The following is a 16,880-nucleotide window of genomic DNA, read 5'->3' as shown; positions in this document are numbered from 1 at the left end:
AAATAAATAAATAAAAATAAAGGTGTTGTGTCCAACTACAACTAAAAATATTTTTTAAAAATAAGCTACTCAAAATAGTAATATTGGTCTTAGGCAAAATTAACTAGTACATTAATTTGAGGAAAAATTTTCATAAGTCAAATTGTCCTTTAGGCGCCCTATCTTGGCCTTTGGTTCTCAGTAACCAAAATATACAGTATATGTTGATTATTTGAAACTTAAAATAGAACTTGTTTCTCTTGAAGACATAGAGGTGTGTTTTATCTTCTGCACTGTAAACCAGCACCAATCAAATACATGATTTTTCTTAAGACTAAGTGCTGTCTCACCTTCAATTCTTCCATTACTCCCAGAATACCTAACCTATCCCCCACCCAACCATACCCTTTTCTTCCTCTGTGTGGTGCTCCACCCACCCCATCCCCTGCCCCACCACCCACACACAGGCACACAAACACATAAAAATAAGAAAATAATATACCACCTTCAGAATTATCACCTCTATGAAGTCTTCATGAACCCCTATGCCTCAAACATGGTATTTCTCAGTATAGACCAAGGACCACCTCTACGAACACCACCCAGGCAACTGTTTTTTGGGGTTTTTTTTTTTAGTTGTAGTTGGATACAATACCTTTATTTTATTTATTTATTTTTATGTGGTGCTGAGGACTGAACCCAGTGCCTCACACATGCCAGATGAGGGCATTACCATTGAGCTATAGCTGCAGCCCCTCACCCAGGCATTTCTGGATTAGAACCTGAAATATGCATTTTAACTAACACCTCATGTGACTCATATGATCACTGACATTTCTGAATTATAGCTAAATATTTTCCAGGACAATAGCTAAGTCAAAGTTTTAAATTTTAAATGTATCTCTTTCTCCCAGACCTTAAGTAACAAAGAAAGGGAGAGACCAAGTGTTACTTGCATGTATAGCCTGGTGGCTAGTAAAATTCTAGGAACAGAATAAACACCAATGAGTCAATTACTGGGTAGAAGTTGTTGGTCAGGCTCCAGTGTTCAACCAAATACCACACTGTTCCCATGGGAACACACAACAGACTGCAGAATTATGTTACCAGGAATGCTTACTGGAAAAAGAAAGGCCTATTGCAGATCTAACATGAAAATGTGCAGCGGGATAAAATTGTTGTTAGTGTGTTCCTAGGCTGTGTGTTTTTCTTTGTCTCTATTTCTCACCAATGGCTATCTTGAGGGCACACCATCAAAGTGGCAAAGAATACATGACAAGGTAAGTACCTACACTTTTATGTGCAGTTCACATAACACTATATATACAACCATGTATATGCATCAACACACTCAGGAAATTAGAACTTCATAATTTTATTCAAAGCCATGACCACCCCTAAAATATCTTAAAGTATAACTGCTATATCTTTTAAACAAACATTTTTAAAAGCAGAGATCTGTTTAACTAATCTAACAGAAATCCTTGGAGGAATATATCGTGTCCAATTTTCTCTTTCCCTAGCACTGCTCAGTAAAGAAACTGATGTCTGAAATGTAAATGTGATATTTCCCAGTATCCAGAAAAAGATTAGACACCACCCACAACCATTCGATACTAATTCATGGCAACCTTCTGCCAAATTACAAAATAAGAGTAACAAATGGGAAACTCTGTGGCAACTCCGATGATTTGTTTCTTTTTCTTTTCAACAGAAATGAATAGTGTTTATACTCAGTCCCCAATTTCTCTGGCCCTGATTCTCTTGAACCCACCCAAATCAGGCTTTCCTCCCCACCACTTCATGAAAATACTATTATCATGTCACCAATGATCTCCATGCTGCTCAGTAGAGTAGAATGACACCAGGAAGGGGCTTCAGAGCAGACTATCTGGGTTTGTACCCTCACTCTCGCACTCAGGTCTTTAACTAAACTCTCCTTTAACAATCCTACCTATGCATTATCTCCTAATTATAGTTACAGCTCATAGTTTATTAAAAGTAGTCAGAGCAACATATGTAAGGAGCTAAAAATGCTATGTGGTACCTCACAAGCATTCTTTAAGTATTAACTATATTCTTAACATTATTATGCACACATAATTATTTTTTCTTGATCAAAACAGAAATGAAGAGGAATTATATGTTTCAAAGCACATCTAACACTCAAATGTACTTCTGAATTTTGACTATCAGTTTTATAAGTTCCTACTAACAGATATGGAATCATTTTTATGTTCTATTTGTGCTTTTTAAAGAACAGTCATGGGCTGGGGTTACAGCTCAGTGGTAGAGCGCTTGCCTGGCATGTGTGAGGCACTGGGTTCAATTCTCAGCACCACATATAAATAAATTAATTAAATAAACAAAGGTCCATTGACAACTAAGAAAATAAAATAAAATAAAGCACAGTCATGGTTATACCTAGTAGTCTGCCTTTATAAACTGAAATTTCATTATGATCATTATCCTTTATGTGATTTTCTTCATTCTTTTTGATAATTTTGTATGTTTAAATTAATACAAAATCTAGTATCATTAACACCTGTCTCTATATTTTAATTATTTGCCCAAATCAGATTAACACTTTAGACTACTTCAGTTATATCTATGTGAATCACTATCTATTTGTGAGACCAGCAATTAATGTTCTATCATATCAAAAAAAGCACCCCTATCAGGCTTTCTTCCTTACCACTTCATGAAAAGTGCCACTGTCATGTCACCCATGACCTCCTTGCTGCCCAGACCAAAAGCTCCCTCTCACCCTTACCTTAGTTGGTCAATCTGCAGCATTTAACACAGCTGTTCACTCCCTCTTTAAAATTCTTTACATGGCTTCTAGGATCCACTCTTCCTGTTTGTTGTCTTTATCCAGCATTCATTTTACAAATACTTATTGGGCATCTGCTATATGCTAGAGACCACTGGGATGCTTAAGAATTCTAATCTCTTGGCTGTTCTCTCACGTTCTACTGTGCAGAATTCACCCTTCTCCTTTTGACACTGAATTCTCAAAAGCTCCAACCTTGGACTCTTCATATATCCACATTCACTCCACTGGTGATCTTAACCAGGTTTTTGCCATCAATAGGCTTGTAACTCCTGAGGTTTTATCTATACCTGGAATTTTTCCCCATAAATTCAGACTCATTTATCTTACCATTTTAGGCTTTCAAATTAAAAAGTTTAAAAGCCATTTCCATGCAAAGTATTCTTCCCTCAGTTTTATCCACCTCAGTAAAGTGGCAAATCCATTCTCCCAATTTCGGGAGCCAAACCATCTGGAATCATCCTCTTTCCCTTAAGCCCAAGTCCAGTTCATCAAGAAATTCTGTTAACTAGACATTTATCATATAATCACAATCCAACCTCTTAACACATCTACCACTAGGACCCCAAATAAACCCACACACTTCTTACTTGGATTACTGCAATAGCCTTCTTACTAGTCTTCTGTTTCCACTTCCCACTCCCCCCTGGCCTGCTTCTTCAATCTATTCTTAAAACAAAGGTCACAATGGTCTTTCTGAAGAGTTAGCATCATATTCCATCACTCCTCTGCTTGCCAATTCACTCAAAATAAATGCAATGGCCTTCCTATGCCGTATAAGGTTCTATGTAAGTTTGCTTCCTGCCCTTAGCTCCCTAATCTCATCCTGACCTCAACTCCTACTATTTTCTCCTCACTCACTCCACTTCAGCTATGAGGGTCCCTTCAAATTCCTCAAACATGTCCCTGCCTCAGAACCTCTGCAATTGCTTATCCTCCCATTGATATCCACATGATTCATTTCCTTACCTCCTTCAGGTCATTTTTATGGTTCTATTTCAGTCTTCAAGTCATCTCCATTTACACAGACCCTACCTGTCTTCCCAAACCTCCTGCTCACAGCCAGAGAGCCAGGATGCCATCTCTCTGATGCAATCCATGACACTCTAAAATTACAAATAATCCCAAATTGCCAATCCCAAATTTACTCCCAGGACTCCCTATCCTCTTTTCCTCTATAGCATTTATCATCATGTCTGCTTTAGCACTTGTTTATTTTGCTCACGGTTTCATCCCCCAAACTTAGAATAGTGCCAGGCACATAGTGCTCAATTCAATTTGTTGAACGAATTGAAAGAACAGAGGCCAGCATAATAGAGAATGATGGAACAGATATAATCTAAACAAAGAGAGCTAACAAAGCCCTCCCTCCTTCCCACTCTTTAAAAACAAAGATCTTGGGACAGCTGAAATGCCAACATATTATAAATTTCATAGACCTTAATTTCAAGACTTTGCACATTAACTCAACATATATGTTAACATAATAAACATAATAAACAACTGTGTGGAAGTCAAGACATAAACACATATAATTCGAATGACTTTTAAAAGCTGTGTAAAACTCCAATTTTACTTCACTTTTTACACAGTATAATTCCAGCTTTTCATGTATGTTCTTCAGATTTTTCTTCCATTCCAATTAGATAGATAAAAGCTGCTCAAATTCAATAAGCAACTGCCTGAGGCTGAGGAATTACCATTTTTAGTACAATTCCATTACGTTCAGGAAATAGAAACTTAATGTCACTGGTATCTAGAATTTTTATTTTTTCCTTTCCTACTATTTTTCACAAAGAAAGATCCAAAAACAACAAGCCACCCAAAACTGTTTTATAACTGTGGCAACACTGCTACCCTGAACTGTATGGGAAGCAACAATCATGAGAGCACCAAACTTAACTCATGAACAGAAGTCTAAATTCAGCAGTCCAAAGGCAGTTTATTAGTGGTAGGACATACAAAAGTGCAGTGTTTTAAAAGTCAAACGACAGATAACAAAACATTTGCTGAACTTCTCTACTGCTTGAATTACTGTAACAGTCTGCTTCCAGTTTTACTGCTTTCCCATTATGTAGCCAATGCAAGGGTCTGTATGGTCAAGCATTTTTTTTCTTTGATATGCCTAGAAACTGCACTATTACTACCTTTATTTATTCCTTTCACTTCATTTACATAATATGAACATCACCACCAGGCTAACCCCTAGAGGAACACATTATTGTTCCTATTTTAAAGATGTGAAAACAGGTGCTTAGAAACATCAGGTAACTTGCCCAAGGTCACAAAGTTATCACAGGATGAAACAGGATCCAAACTCATTATTAAGTAAAAAGTAGTAGGAAGCTAACTAAGCACCAGTAGACAACAAATGTAAAGAATGCTAAAATGCTACTAACCCCTTTGCAAATCTTTTTATTGTTCACAGAATTTTTATTTTATTTTCATGACTTCAACAATGTAATTTCACAAAAGCAAAATAATATTCCAAGGATCATTTTCACTGTCCATCAAAAATAATTTGTAACCTGTTCAGATACCTCTAAAATTTAAATTCTCAAATAAATAAGAATTTGAAATTTACGTTCTCTTTTAATCAAGAAAAAAAAATCACAAGGGCTGGGGATGTAGCTCAGTGGTAGAGCCTTTGCTTAGTATGCATGAGGTCCTGCCTTCAATCCCTACCACTACAAGAAAGAAGGCACAAATGAATATTGCACTAAAGGATTTTCCTCCACATTCTCCCAACTTCGCATGTTGATTTAAAACTAATATAAATTGTTTATTTCATGTTAAAATAGTGAAGAACTGCCAATTCTTTTGAAATACTGGAGTTGAAATAAAGTAAGTCAGGTCAGTAAGTACATAATAGAAATGCATACCAATTCGTGCTTGAAGGAAGTTGAAACTTTATTAGGAAGCCTTAACATAAACGAGATAGGTTACAAAACAGCCAAAACTCTTACTCATGAATTATCATTTTGGCAAAAAAAAAAAAAAAAAGCCTCATCTAGCCATGACAAAAATATATTTTTTTAAAATAAACAGGATTCACAAGTTTTAGCTTACTGATGATACTCATAATAGAATCGTGAGAAAGGATGAACAAAGAATTATTTTCATATGCAAAAAACTTAGCTACAAGGTTTGAGAATTTGGCCCAGAACACAATTCTACCAATTCTGTCTTCAAGTCATTTGTTTGTTGGGTTCTGTTTCACTCTTCAAGTCATCTCCATTACACAGACCCTACCTGTCTTCCCAAATCTCCTGCTTGCAGCCAGCCAGCCAGGATGCCAAGCGTCCCTGAAACACAACTAGTGCTGTTCTGGAAAGATGGCAAAAAGGCGAAGAGGAGAAACAAAGCCAGCCTGATTCCCTCACTAACCCTGTCTACAGAAATGTTTCTATGAGGGCCTTATCTACTTCAGCAGGAATCCGATGTAGGCAGCTCAGGTGAGTTTTACAGGGTGCGTCCCAGCTTCCAAGTCCTCCTGACACCTGCCAACACCTCCAACATAGGTCTCCACCCGCCGCCGCCCAGGGACAGAACATCTCGCCTCTTCTCCCAGCCGAGAAAAAGGAGGCCTTTGTTTGAGCCACCAGGACTTACCTGTCGGGTCATAAGAGATTTTATTTTTTGCATGTCGAAGTCGTGGGGAGATTACCATGCGGCAGAGAGCTAACAAATCACACCGAACCACCAGACTGCTGGCGCCGACACAGGGAAGCCATAGTGGACGGTCACGTGGAGCACTGATCCGGGTCAGCCTTCCTTTCCCGGGGCATGCTGGGAATTGTAGTCTTCCGGCCGCAGCGCAGAAGCGGTGAGAAGAGCACCGCCAGGTACTACATTTTCCAGCAAGCCAAGCACCGGGTGCTTCCGTTAAGCTGCAAATCTTACATGTTGAGTCTTTTCGGTGGTACTTGCCCTTGATTTCTCTGCTTTGGCGAATCTGAAACCGAAGTCCTAGGTGACCAGGCTGTGAACTAAAGAACAAACACTGAGACCATGTATAAACCAGACTGACAGGTCGCCCGCTGGGCGTGTGATAGAGTGAACCCCCGCAGCTGGTCTAAAGGGGTAGGGTGGGAGAACGTGAGACAGACGGGAAGGGGAAAGACACACTTGGTGGAATCACCTGAAAACTTGGGACTTCCCAGGTGGCACTGGGTTTGGCCTGAGGAAAGGTGTGCTCTGAGTTGCCCAAAGCGTCTGGCCACTGGTGGGGAACAGTAATATTGAGGTTATTTTAAATTTTGAAAGTCTGTTTGATCTTTCAGAAACGTTTAATTTCTAAAAATGAGATTGTAATATTTGACCTAGGTGTTTGTAATTACAAATAGATTATGTAAGTGGGTGCAATTTTGTAAATTATGAAGCACCATACAGTTTTGAGGTGTTAATAGTCATAATTCTGCCCTGTTCCCTGCACCAGCGGAACCACCTTGTGTATACTTCTATCAGTATCAAAGTGCTTAGCAATTCCTTTTGATATTATGTTTTCCTATATGCATCTCTGGCTCTGTTATTTCTAAACCCTTAAAAATTCCCATCACTCTAGGGCAATTCTAGTTTAGTTCATTCTTTTTTATTTTATTTTATTGTCCCTCCGCTAATTGTTGTTTGACCAGGTCATGGGCTGCTTGTATCTTTTCTTTTTTTTTAATTTTTTATTATTAGTTGTTCAAAACATTACAAAGCTCTTGACATATCATATTTCATACATTAGTTCATTCCTTTAATCTTAATTGACTGTTCTTAGTTTACTAAAATCTTCAATATTTAGAAGTTTCTATATCAAAAGAAACAAATTCCCAACAATATTAACATATAAAACAAAATAGAATTCAATAAATATTTGTTGATCATTGGGCACAGAGCAACACTATATTAAGCAATTTAGATGAATAAGGAAGGAGTTCACAGTTTAATTAAAAATCATATCCTTCTGCAACTTGTATTTGGGGTAAAAAATGGGAGTTCATAACCCACTTGAATCAAATGTATCGAAGATGATATGTCATGAGCTTTGTAATGTTTTGAACAACCAATAAAAAAAATTTAATAAAAAATAAAAATCATATCTTAGTGGTGATCAATTCCAGTAGTTCTGATTCTGAGTAGTCAGGTTCACTTGAAAAGGATCCTGTTGTTGTTATTATTTTCTTAGGGGTTGTTGGTTGATTTAGGTCTTCAGTGATTCTTAGAGGAAACCCAGCTGAACCATTTAAAATCCATTCGTTAGTGATAAGAGAATTAATCCATATAAGATATAGAGGCCACACATTTCATTACACCTTGATCCAGGTATAGAACCCAAATTCAGTCCCAGAATTTTCTCTCATACACAAAAAAATGCACAAAGTTAAGATGATCAAAAAAAATTGGAAACATAAGTGTTTTGCATAACTATTAGACACTGAGAATCAAGAAAAGCATTACAACTATGTTTTACCTTAAAGCTCCACATTTTAGTTTACATCTTATAGTGAAGAAGGTAGAAAATACAAACTTCTAAAAGCACAAAGGCTTTAAGTACAATATTGACATGTAAAGTTAATTCCTGCTGGTTGTCTAAATAAACTGTATCAACTTACCCTAACACTTTATAAAATAACCCATAAATGATGCATTTTAGCTTGATAAAATTTTTTAATGCCCTAATGAACACTTTTTAAAAGATGGGATGTTATTTTATTCCCATTTTAAAAAATGTGTGTGTGTGTGTGTGTGAGAGAGAGAGAGAGAGATATTTCAGTGTGTGTGTGTGTGTGTGTGTGTGTGTGAGAGAGAGAGAGAGAGAGAGAGAGAGAGAGAGAGATTTATTACTTTAAGTTTTTCCTGGTGGTAGGCCACAGAAAGTTATAATGGCCTGCAAACAAGTCTTGAGGAAAAGCTTGCTGAACTTGGTGCCATTCCTGTTTTTGCAGATTGGAATATCACAGCATTAACAATAAAGTAAGGGCATATTTCTGATGGCCCAAACAGGGGGGAACTCTCAAAGGACAAAAAAGAGCTGAAAACCTCATGTGGTTAGGAAAATAAATTTCTTCTCCTCCTATAAATACCAGAACAGTGGAGAAGTTTGGCCTGTCCAGAATGATGTGACCATACTTCCTGATCAGGCAATAACAGAAAACAGAACACTTCCTGAAGATAAAGCTGTGGCTGAGAAGAGTCAAGAAGGAAGACATTGCCACATAGTCAGCAGCCACAGAGGGTAGACCTAGGCTTCTTGGATCCAGTGTTGTAGACTTTACCATACAGGAGTGAATGCAGCACAGGCTTGGGCACAGGTTCTGGCCCACTCTGTCAGCCAGTTCTTCCTGTAAACAGTAACCTTTCCTAGGATCTAATTACAACAATAAGAAAATGCTTTCTTTCCTCACTTTTTCTTAAGACCTACTGTTCTATGTTGATGTTGGCATTTCTTTTTTTTTTTTACCTTTATTTTATTTATTTATTTTTTTATGTAGTGCTGAGGATCAAACCCAGGGCCTCGCACATGCTAGGCAAGAGCTCTACCACTGAGCCACAATCCCAGTCCACATGGTGTTGGTATTTCACCACCTCTAGTTATCAATTTTTTTTTTGCCATTGCAAAATACTCAAAGAACATGGATTAAAAATATGGATGTTTGAAATTCATGTAGCAGTCATTTGGTATATAAAGAAAGATCAACCTTATAATTTAAATAAACTAGACTATAAACTATGTAATGTGACTTGAGAGAGAACAAAAGAGCACAGTCCTCCCAGTACACACACACACACACACACACACACACACACACACCTGCACAGGACCAGGTATATTTTCATACGCAGTTATAAAGACATACCCTAACCCAGTGGCTCCTTGCATTGCTTACAATTTAACCACCATGAATATAGCTTGTTTTAGGTTAATCACCCTTCTCATTTTAAATATAAGTATATATATAAATAAGTAAACAGGTTAAAGGCCCTTTTTTTCCCTAAGCAGTATATAGTAGAGCAGAGTTTTCCAGGGGGTTACAAGTGTGATGTGAGATGTTGATGGTGAGAAATTTCTTATAAAAACACTTCAAACAATTTTTTAAGTCACTTAAAAATTGGCAACAGTTGAAACTAAATTTTGACATTGCTTTGAATGACTTCCTGTATAAACATCTGAACTGAAATTACTGCAGCAGATGAGTTTATACCTACAAACCTACCGCTAGAGGGTGTTTTGTGCTTATGCCACTTAATGCTTCCTTTACATGTGCTACACAAGTATTGTCAGTTTTTTAATGTGTGCCATGACATGAAAAGATCACAATTATGGTTCATCTGGTATTTAATTAATTTATATAACATCTACTATCTTGTATCATAAAAGGTATACTTTTAAATATAACAAAAGCAATAGAAAAAATACCACAATATAAAGTCATTAAGTTGAATTTATTTCATTTCAGGAAAACCACAATATATAGTCTTTATTACTCTCATTTGCCAGTACCCAATAAACTTCATAATGAGCCATCACTTGATTGTAGAACAGTATAAAAAGCTTATTTAATGAAAGCAATTAATATTTTAAAACAACACTGATCTGAATGGTGTGAGAGAGCTTATGTGATATCTGTAGAACTCCCGTATTACTTTACGAGCTGTTTTTTGTGCAATCTAATATCAAAATTTATGTGCATTTCTTTTTTATTCTTTTTTAAAGAGAGAGAGAGAGAGAATTTTTTAATATTTATTTTTTAGTTTTCAGTGGACAAAACATCTTTATTTTTATGTGGTGCTGAGGATCGAACCCAGTGCCACGTGCATGCCAGGCAAGCACGTTAACCACTTGAGCCACATCCCCAGCCCAATGTGTGTTTCTTAAGCATCAACTGAGCATCAGAAGGCATGGGGCAAAGATTATTTGGAGTTTGTTCCTGGGGAAACATTTTAACAAAAATAATAGTTAAGCAGTATGCCTAGATGTCAAAGATCCATAAATGGATAAGACTATTGTCTGTTTCAAGGGGCTCAGGGGGAAAATAAACAGCTAATCAAATAAATCGAGGTTAATGAGATAGGTGCTATAACAGACTGTGAACATGATGTAAAGATAATTCAGAGGAACTTGTGGTATAGTTATTACTGGGCACTGTGGGTAGCTCTTTCTATTTTTTCTGAAGCATGGAGGTATCATTAAATGACAGACCTCTGAAGAGGGCTCAGATTTTTTGAAAGTCACTTTTTTTGCCTACAGAATCCCTTATAGACAAGTTGGGAGCCTTGCTGCAAAGAATATTTCCAAACTTGGACTCCAAAATAACTGTCATTACTTTTTGACTTTTAATTACATTTGAGCAATATTTTTCCTTCCCCTCTTGTTGTTGGACTTCTTCAGTGGACATTTACTGTTAAAACTGATTTATACAAGGAACTTTACCTGACTTGATACTGATTTGATTATAAATTTTCCATTTTGTAGTTCAAATCTTGGACCAGAGCCTTCATGCAAACAACAGTTAACCTATAACTAAGTAAATTAAGCAGAAGTGCTCAGTCTACCTGCTTCCATGACAATGAAGAGGCTAGGCTAGTCCTGTAGGCAGGACTCCACAGTAGAGGCAAGGTCTTTTCTGGATCACTGGTTCACTTCCTTTCAAGTTCCAGCTGTGAAAATGGGTCTTTAGATAATATCTGTTGGCATAGGTTTTTGTTATAATTATGTACAATCCATGCTTCAGCCCCTCTTGGAAACACACCTGTGATTTGCTTTTAAAAATTAGATGAACCCACGGATTCAATAAGACCATAGCAGTCATTTGTAATAGGAAAGATTTGACAGAAAAATACATTTTTTAAAAGTACTCTTATGCTCTGTTTTGATTATTTGGTATAATTTTCACATGTTAATTCTTGGCTTCATGGAGATTTACAACTGCTTAGAAGGTACATGAACTAATTTTCATAGAAAAAAGTCTTAGATTTCAAAATAATGACATAATTTTAAATACTAGGAAATCAGCTCCTGATTTTGTTTTTTATGAAGGCATACTGTTTTTCAATAAAGTCACCCCAAAGAATGTTTTCCTTCGTGTGATTATTAATAACTAAGAATAATTTATAAAATATACTGACAGTTGCTGATAATCACTAAGAAACTATTCTGAAAGTCATAAGCCAATATTCTTGCAAAGCATATAACAGGTGTTCCCACTCCCTGTGTCCTTTGTATACACATTCATTCTGTATTCAAATCACAGAAGCAAGAGGCAGGATAGGGTCTGTTACCTCACTGCTAATTTCCCTAGCAAATAAACCAGCAGCTGCTGGTCCATGAACCAACTTACCACTGAAAACAGGGCATTGTATACATGGGACAGGATGCTTTCATGGAGCGTCTCAGCAGCACAGGTGGGATCTTTCAATGCAAAATATACCTCCTTCTCTTAGGTAAGGCCCTGCATGAATTGTGTTTTAGGTATTTGGGGCTTTGGGGAGGGGGAAGAAGGAGTTCTAGTTTTATTTTTATTGTGAGCATAAGGTAAATATTTGCTTTAGGCTGTAGATTCTCTGAGATAATTGAAGAGCAGGTCAGAACCTTTGAACAATAACGCACTGTTCCAACAAAGAAGCAGGAACATTTAGGAGAAATGAGTTTCAATAAATAGATTATCATTGTTTTCTTGGAACAACAATTATTGTCAATAGCACTTATTAAGAAAGTTAAGACATTATTAAAATCTAATGAATTTCTTCTTTTTTTCAGAGTTTACATATAGGTTCAATTGTCTTTTAATGCATTTATTTTGGCAAATGTTCTAATAGGCCATGAAATTGGAACCACTTATGATTAAATTAAAAACAATTTATAGAAGTGTTTTTTAATTAAATATATTGCCTTAAAGATACTTTTACAAACTGTTAATTCTCTTAAATCTACCTTATTTTAAATGACCTATCTTGTTTTATGAAATATGGAAAAAAAGGTGACAAAAGGGAGAAATGTGTTAAAAAGGATGATTTCTCCTAAATGCCTTTAGCTTTTCTCTTTCCCAATGTCTAGTCCTATTGAAATTTTTCTGTATTTTATTGTTTTTCTCATTCTCCTCTTTATCCGAAGTGTTTAAAGGAGTACTTCCCAAACATTCCCACAATTTTTATCCATTGACATTATTTCACCAGGGGTTCTCTTTTCCCATTTTCCTATTTATAGGTTTTAAAAGACAAATTCGTTTCATGTTTTGTTTACTTTCAATGATAGAAATTCAAAAGAGGTTTTTATTCCTTAATTTTTAAGGACAACTTAGCAACATAAACCATTTGCATTTTCGACCTTTTCAGTTAGTTAGTGCTTTATTTTCATAGGTATATTTTGTTATACTTTTGTAGTAAATGTGGTGATTATTCAAATTTATATCTAATTCTGCACATATCTCATGTACATGAAATGTACAGTCTGTAAATGTTTTGAAGTGTTTGAGTTTCCCATAGTTGTGATTGTTCCAGTTATTATAGTGCTTATATAATTAAATTCAAGCCTGTAATATATTTTTTATTTTTTGAAAAATTGAACATTTTTCTTAATTTTGAAAGTATCCTGTATGTCCAACTCATTTTTAATTTTCGAACAATAAGACTGATGTCATTTTATAAGTGATGTTTTTATAATTGGCCTTGAGAAGAACTTATAGAAAATTCAGCTGAAAAACTTGACTGAAATAAAATTAAGGTGTACCACAGAGAAATTGCATATTCATAGATAACTAAAGTTATTATTATATCTCAAGACTGTCTTTCTTATGTAAATCTACTTTCTCTGTAGATAGGCTGTTTTAATGACAACTGTGAAAATCTTTGTTTTGTGTTTTGGAGTAATGAATTTTTGTTTCTATCTTCTTTTTTTAAAAAAAAAGTCTTAAAGATTGAAGCCCCATAGAACTTTTATTATCTATTGAAAATACAGTTTTATAATTTCTATTTTCTCTGAAGATGCAAGCATTTATTTTCAGTCAACAAGAGTTCTGTTTTGCTTACTAATACCATGCATGGTAATGGGAAAATAAATGTTAACTATTTTGAGCTAAGGTAGAGGTCACTTTGTGGAGCCTAATGTTTATATTCAATACAGTGAAACTGGTCCAGGGAACTTTTTGTTGCTGGATATAGATAAATTTTACAGTATAATTTCAAGTGTTCCTTAATACTGTATATTTTTAAAAGATACTCTTTTATACATTTTAAGATAGTCTGTAAAAGGGAAATTTTTCTATAATTTTGTATAACAGATTGTTAATGATTATCTATGTTTCTGTTGATGTTTTAGATATAAAAAGTTTAAAAGTTTTCCCTTTTTAACACACTAATTATGGCTGTATATCTTTTTGCATTTTCTATGTTCTTGAAATACTTCACAATATAATTTTTGTTTTGATTGCAACTATTAACAGATACTAATTTTACAAATTAATGGGACTCTCTGAAATAGCCATACATTGCATATATCATGTTTGGAGCATGTCTGTCTTCCCTAGTTCTACTTCTTACCCAATCTTTCTTTTTTATTCTAAGAAATTATCAATGAAGGGGCTCAGTGGAGGAGTGCTTGCCTAGCAAGCATGAGGCACTGACTGGTTTGTTCCTTAGCACCACGTAAAAATAAACAAATAAAAATAAATGCATGCTGTCCATATACAACTACCAAAACAACACTTTTAAAAAGGAAATTATCAATGAATCTAATAAATGTTTCCACTTAATTCAAAATATTTGGACTCTAAAAAGGAAGTTAACATTTCTTTAATTTTATATTATGTGCTTTCTTGAAGCTTTTTTTGTTCACACAGAGGATGACTTTATAAAATCAGTAGCTTTAGTCCTTTAAAGTTCTTGAAAACCCCTCAAAATTAAGCTGTTTTTTTCTAAAATTAGTAGATTATTGTGTTTAACAGTAGTGAGAAATACATCAATGATGACAGTGTGCCTCCCTAAAAGGTAGAGGAAGTACCCAATTATCTGTTCATTTCTAAAACTCAAGTACAAGGGTTATATCATATCAATAGGTTTATGTCTTTTCTGCAAAATGAAAAGATTTTAGGGAAATGAGATAAGATTCTATTTAAAGAGAAACTCATTCCTTGCTGACATGCTTATAACTTGCTATCTATAATTCATCCCATAAAATCATGTAGGCTATCTCTAAGTAACAGCTGTGCTACACTGTCATACACACGTTTGAAAAAGAAAATGTACATATTTGAATAACATTTTTTCATTTGATTTAGAAGCATTGAATATATCCAGAGATGTGGATGGCAATATATTATTTAAGGTATTATTATATGACACAGCCTCAAAAATAGCCCAAAGAACTAGTTTTGCCCCCTAAACAATGATTGTAAATGCTATACAAATGGTTATTTTCTACTAAAGCACTTTCATTTTTCTCTGGGCTACTATATTTGTACTATATTTATTATTTTATCAAATAAAATTTTTAATCCCCTAACTTTAATCATAAACTCTATAACCAGTGTTTTCGTGCTTAGGTTCCCACTTTTTGAATAACAATCCAAAAATCGGCAACAATTCTATTATAGTGATATTATTACTCCATAGTAGTACAGTGCCTCCCAACTATTTCCAGAATATTAAATAAATTTCAATCAATCTTTTCAACTACAATTTCAAAGAAAGAAGATTTAAAGGGTTTCTTCCCTTTCTGGGAGAGACGAGAGAAAGAGAGAACCTCTGCCATGACTTCCCCAAATGACAAGAACAGATTGGCCAAAATTGCATTTGGGCTATCTATATCAACATCTTAATCTTGCAGTGGTTTCTAGATTGAGCTGTGAAATGTCTTAAATAGACCAATAAGTCAATGACAAAACTGCTCACAGCCAGATGCAACTACCTCATTTTATGTCAGAAGCCACACAGCTTTTCCCAGTGTATTCCCAAGGCAATGATGTAGATTCCCATCATTTCCCCTTGATTTCTTGGTAACAAATGCAGAATTGTCACTTTATGTAAGAATATTCAGGGGTTGACAACTTAATAAATGGACTACAAATTGAATCTTAATACTTAAAACTTCTTTGGACCCTTCACCATCAAATGTGGGTTGCTCTATACCGAGAAGAATACCTCAAGATGTCAAGAACACAAACACTTAGAGATTCAAGAGAGGCTTTGAACATCAGCTAATATCGCCTCCTTTCACACTTGAGAAAACATATTGAGACTTAAATTGACTTAAGATCATGTAACCCACTAATCACCATTTTATCCCACATGTGTGTCCTTTACTAAGACCTTATATTTCAGTGAATTTTTAACTGTCAAAATATCCAATACAGTAATCTTTCTGAAAGTTTAGAGAAGGTTTCCTGAATATTATTTCAGAGTAACTTACAAGTGATGGATTTAAGACTGGCTGGTGGACATAAGACAAAGGAATCAAAAAATCAGGACTGACCATAAAACCCTTGTAAATATTTTCATATTCATTTAAATAAAAAAGAAGACAGTAACACACTTAGTAGATGCAGTGAAAGTTATACTTTCATATATTAAGTTACCAACAATGGGTACTAAAAAATAGCTTTTAACTTGTCAGAAGTTCCCTATCTCTAATTCTGATAAAAAGTATTTAAAATATCTTGTTTTATACTGAGAAAACATACACTAGGAAGAATCTTTTCCGGTTCTGGTCTTCTATCCAAATAGTCAATGGCTTTCCAAATCTGTGACTTTAAAGAATTCACCCCCTCTCTTCTGCTTCATGTATCTTAGATACCATTAGTTTTAAGACATAGATTTACTCTCCCTCTTTCTTTTTCTCTCTTTCCCTCCAGAGACCACTACTCCTTTTCTGCAATCGACTTTTCTACTCTTTAGATTTTCCAGCACCCAGTTTCCTGTTTTGCTAATTACTCAAATTAGGAAAAACTCCAAATTTAGCATTCTTGCATTTGCCGGAATAGGATGCAGAAGCACATCCTCATACCTCTATCATGCCTTTGATATGAACCAAATCACTAAATTGAACATGCAAAGTCTATTATTTTAAAAATCATAATCACAAATCCAC

General features: G+C 35.2%; 2 protein-coding genes across 2 annotated transcripts in view; one reads left to right on the top strand and one right to left on the bottom strand.

Annotated features, from left to right (window-relative positions):
- Vps50 (VPS50 subunit of EARP/GARPII complex) overlaps positions 1–6,556 on the bottom strand; it is a 123,635-nt gene extending 117,079 nt beyond the window's left edge. Inside the window, exon 1 of the mRNA XM_027919894.2 lies at positions 6,425–6,556. Within this exon, the coding sequence (XP_027775695.1) occupies positions 6,425–6,457 (33 nt within the window). The 5' untranslated portion in view covers positions 6,458–6,556. The remainder of the gene's footprint in view (positions 1–6,424) is intronic.
- A 5,606-nt stretch (positions 6,557–12,162) lies between these two features.
- Positions 12,163–16,880, top strand: part of Hepacam2 (HEPACAM family member 2) — a 35,587-nt gene continuing 30,869 nt past the window's right edge. The window contains exon 1 of the mRNA XM_027919878.2: positions 12,163–12,241. Within this exon, the coding sequence (XP_027775679.2) occupies positions 12,163–12,241 (79 nt within the window). The remainder of the gene's footprint in view (positions 12,242–16,880) is intronic.

This window comes from Marmota flaviventris, chromosome 1, assembly GCF_047511675.1.
Source record: "Marmota flaviventris isolate mMarFla1 chromosome 1, mMarFla1.hap1, whole genome shotgun sequence".
NCBI lineage: Eukaryota > Metazoa > Chordata > Mammalia > Rodentia > Sciuridae > Marmota > Marmota flaviventris.
Note: the sequence above shows the minus strand (reverse complement) of the source record. Positions and strands in the feature narration are given on the sequence as shown.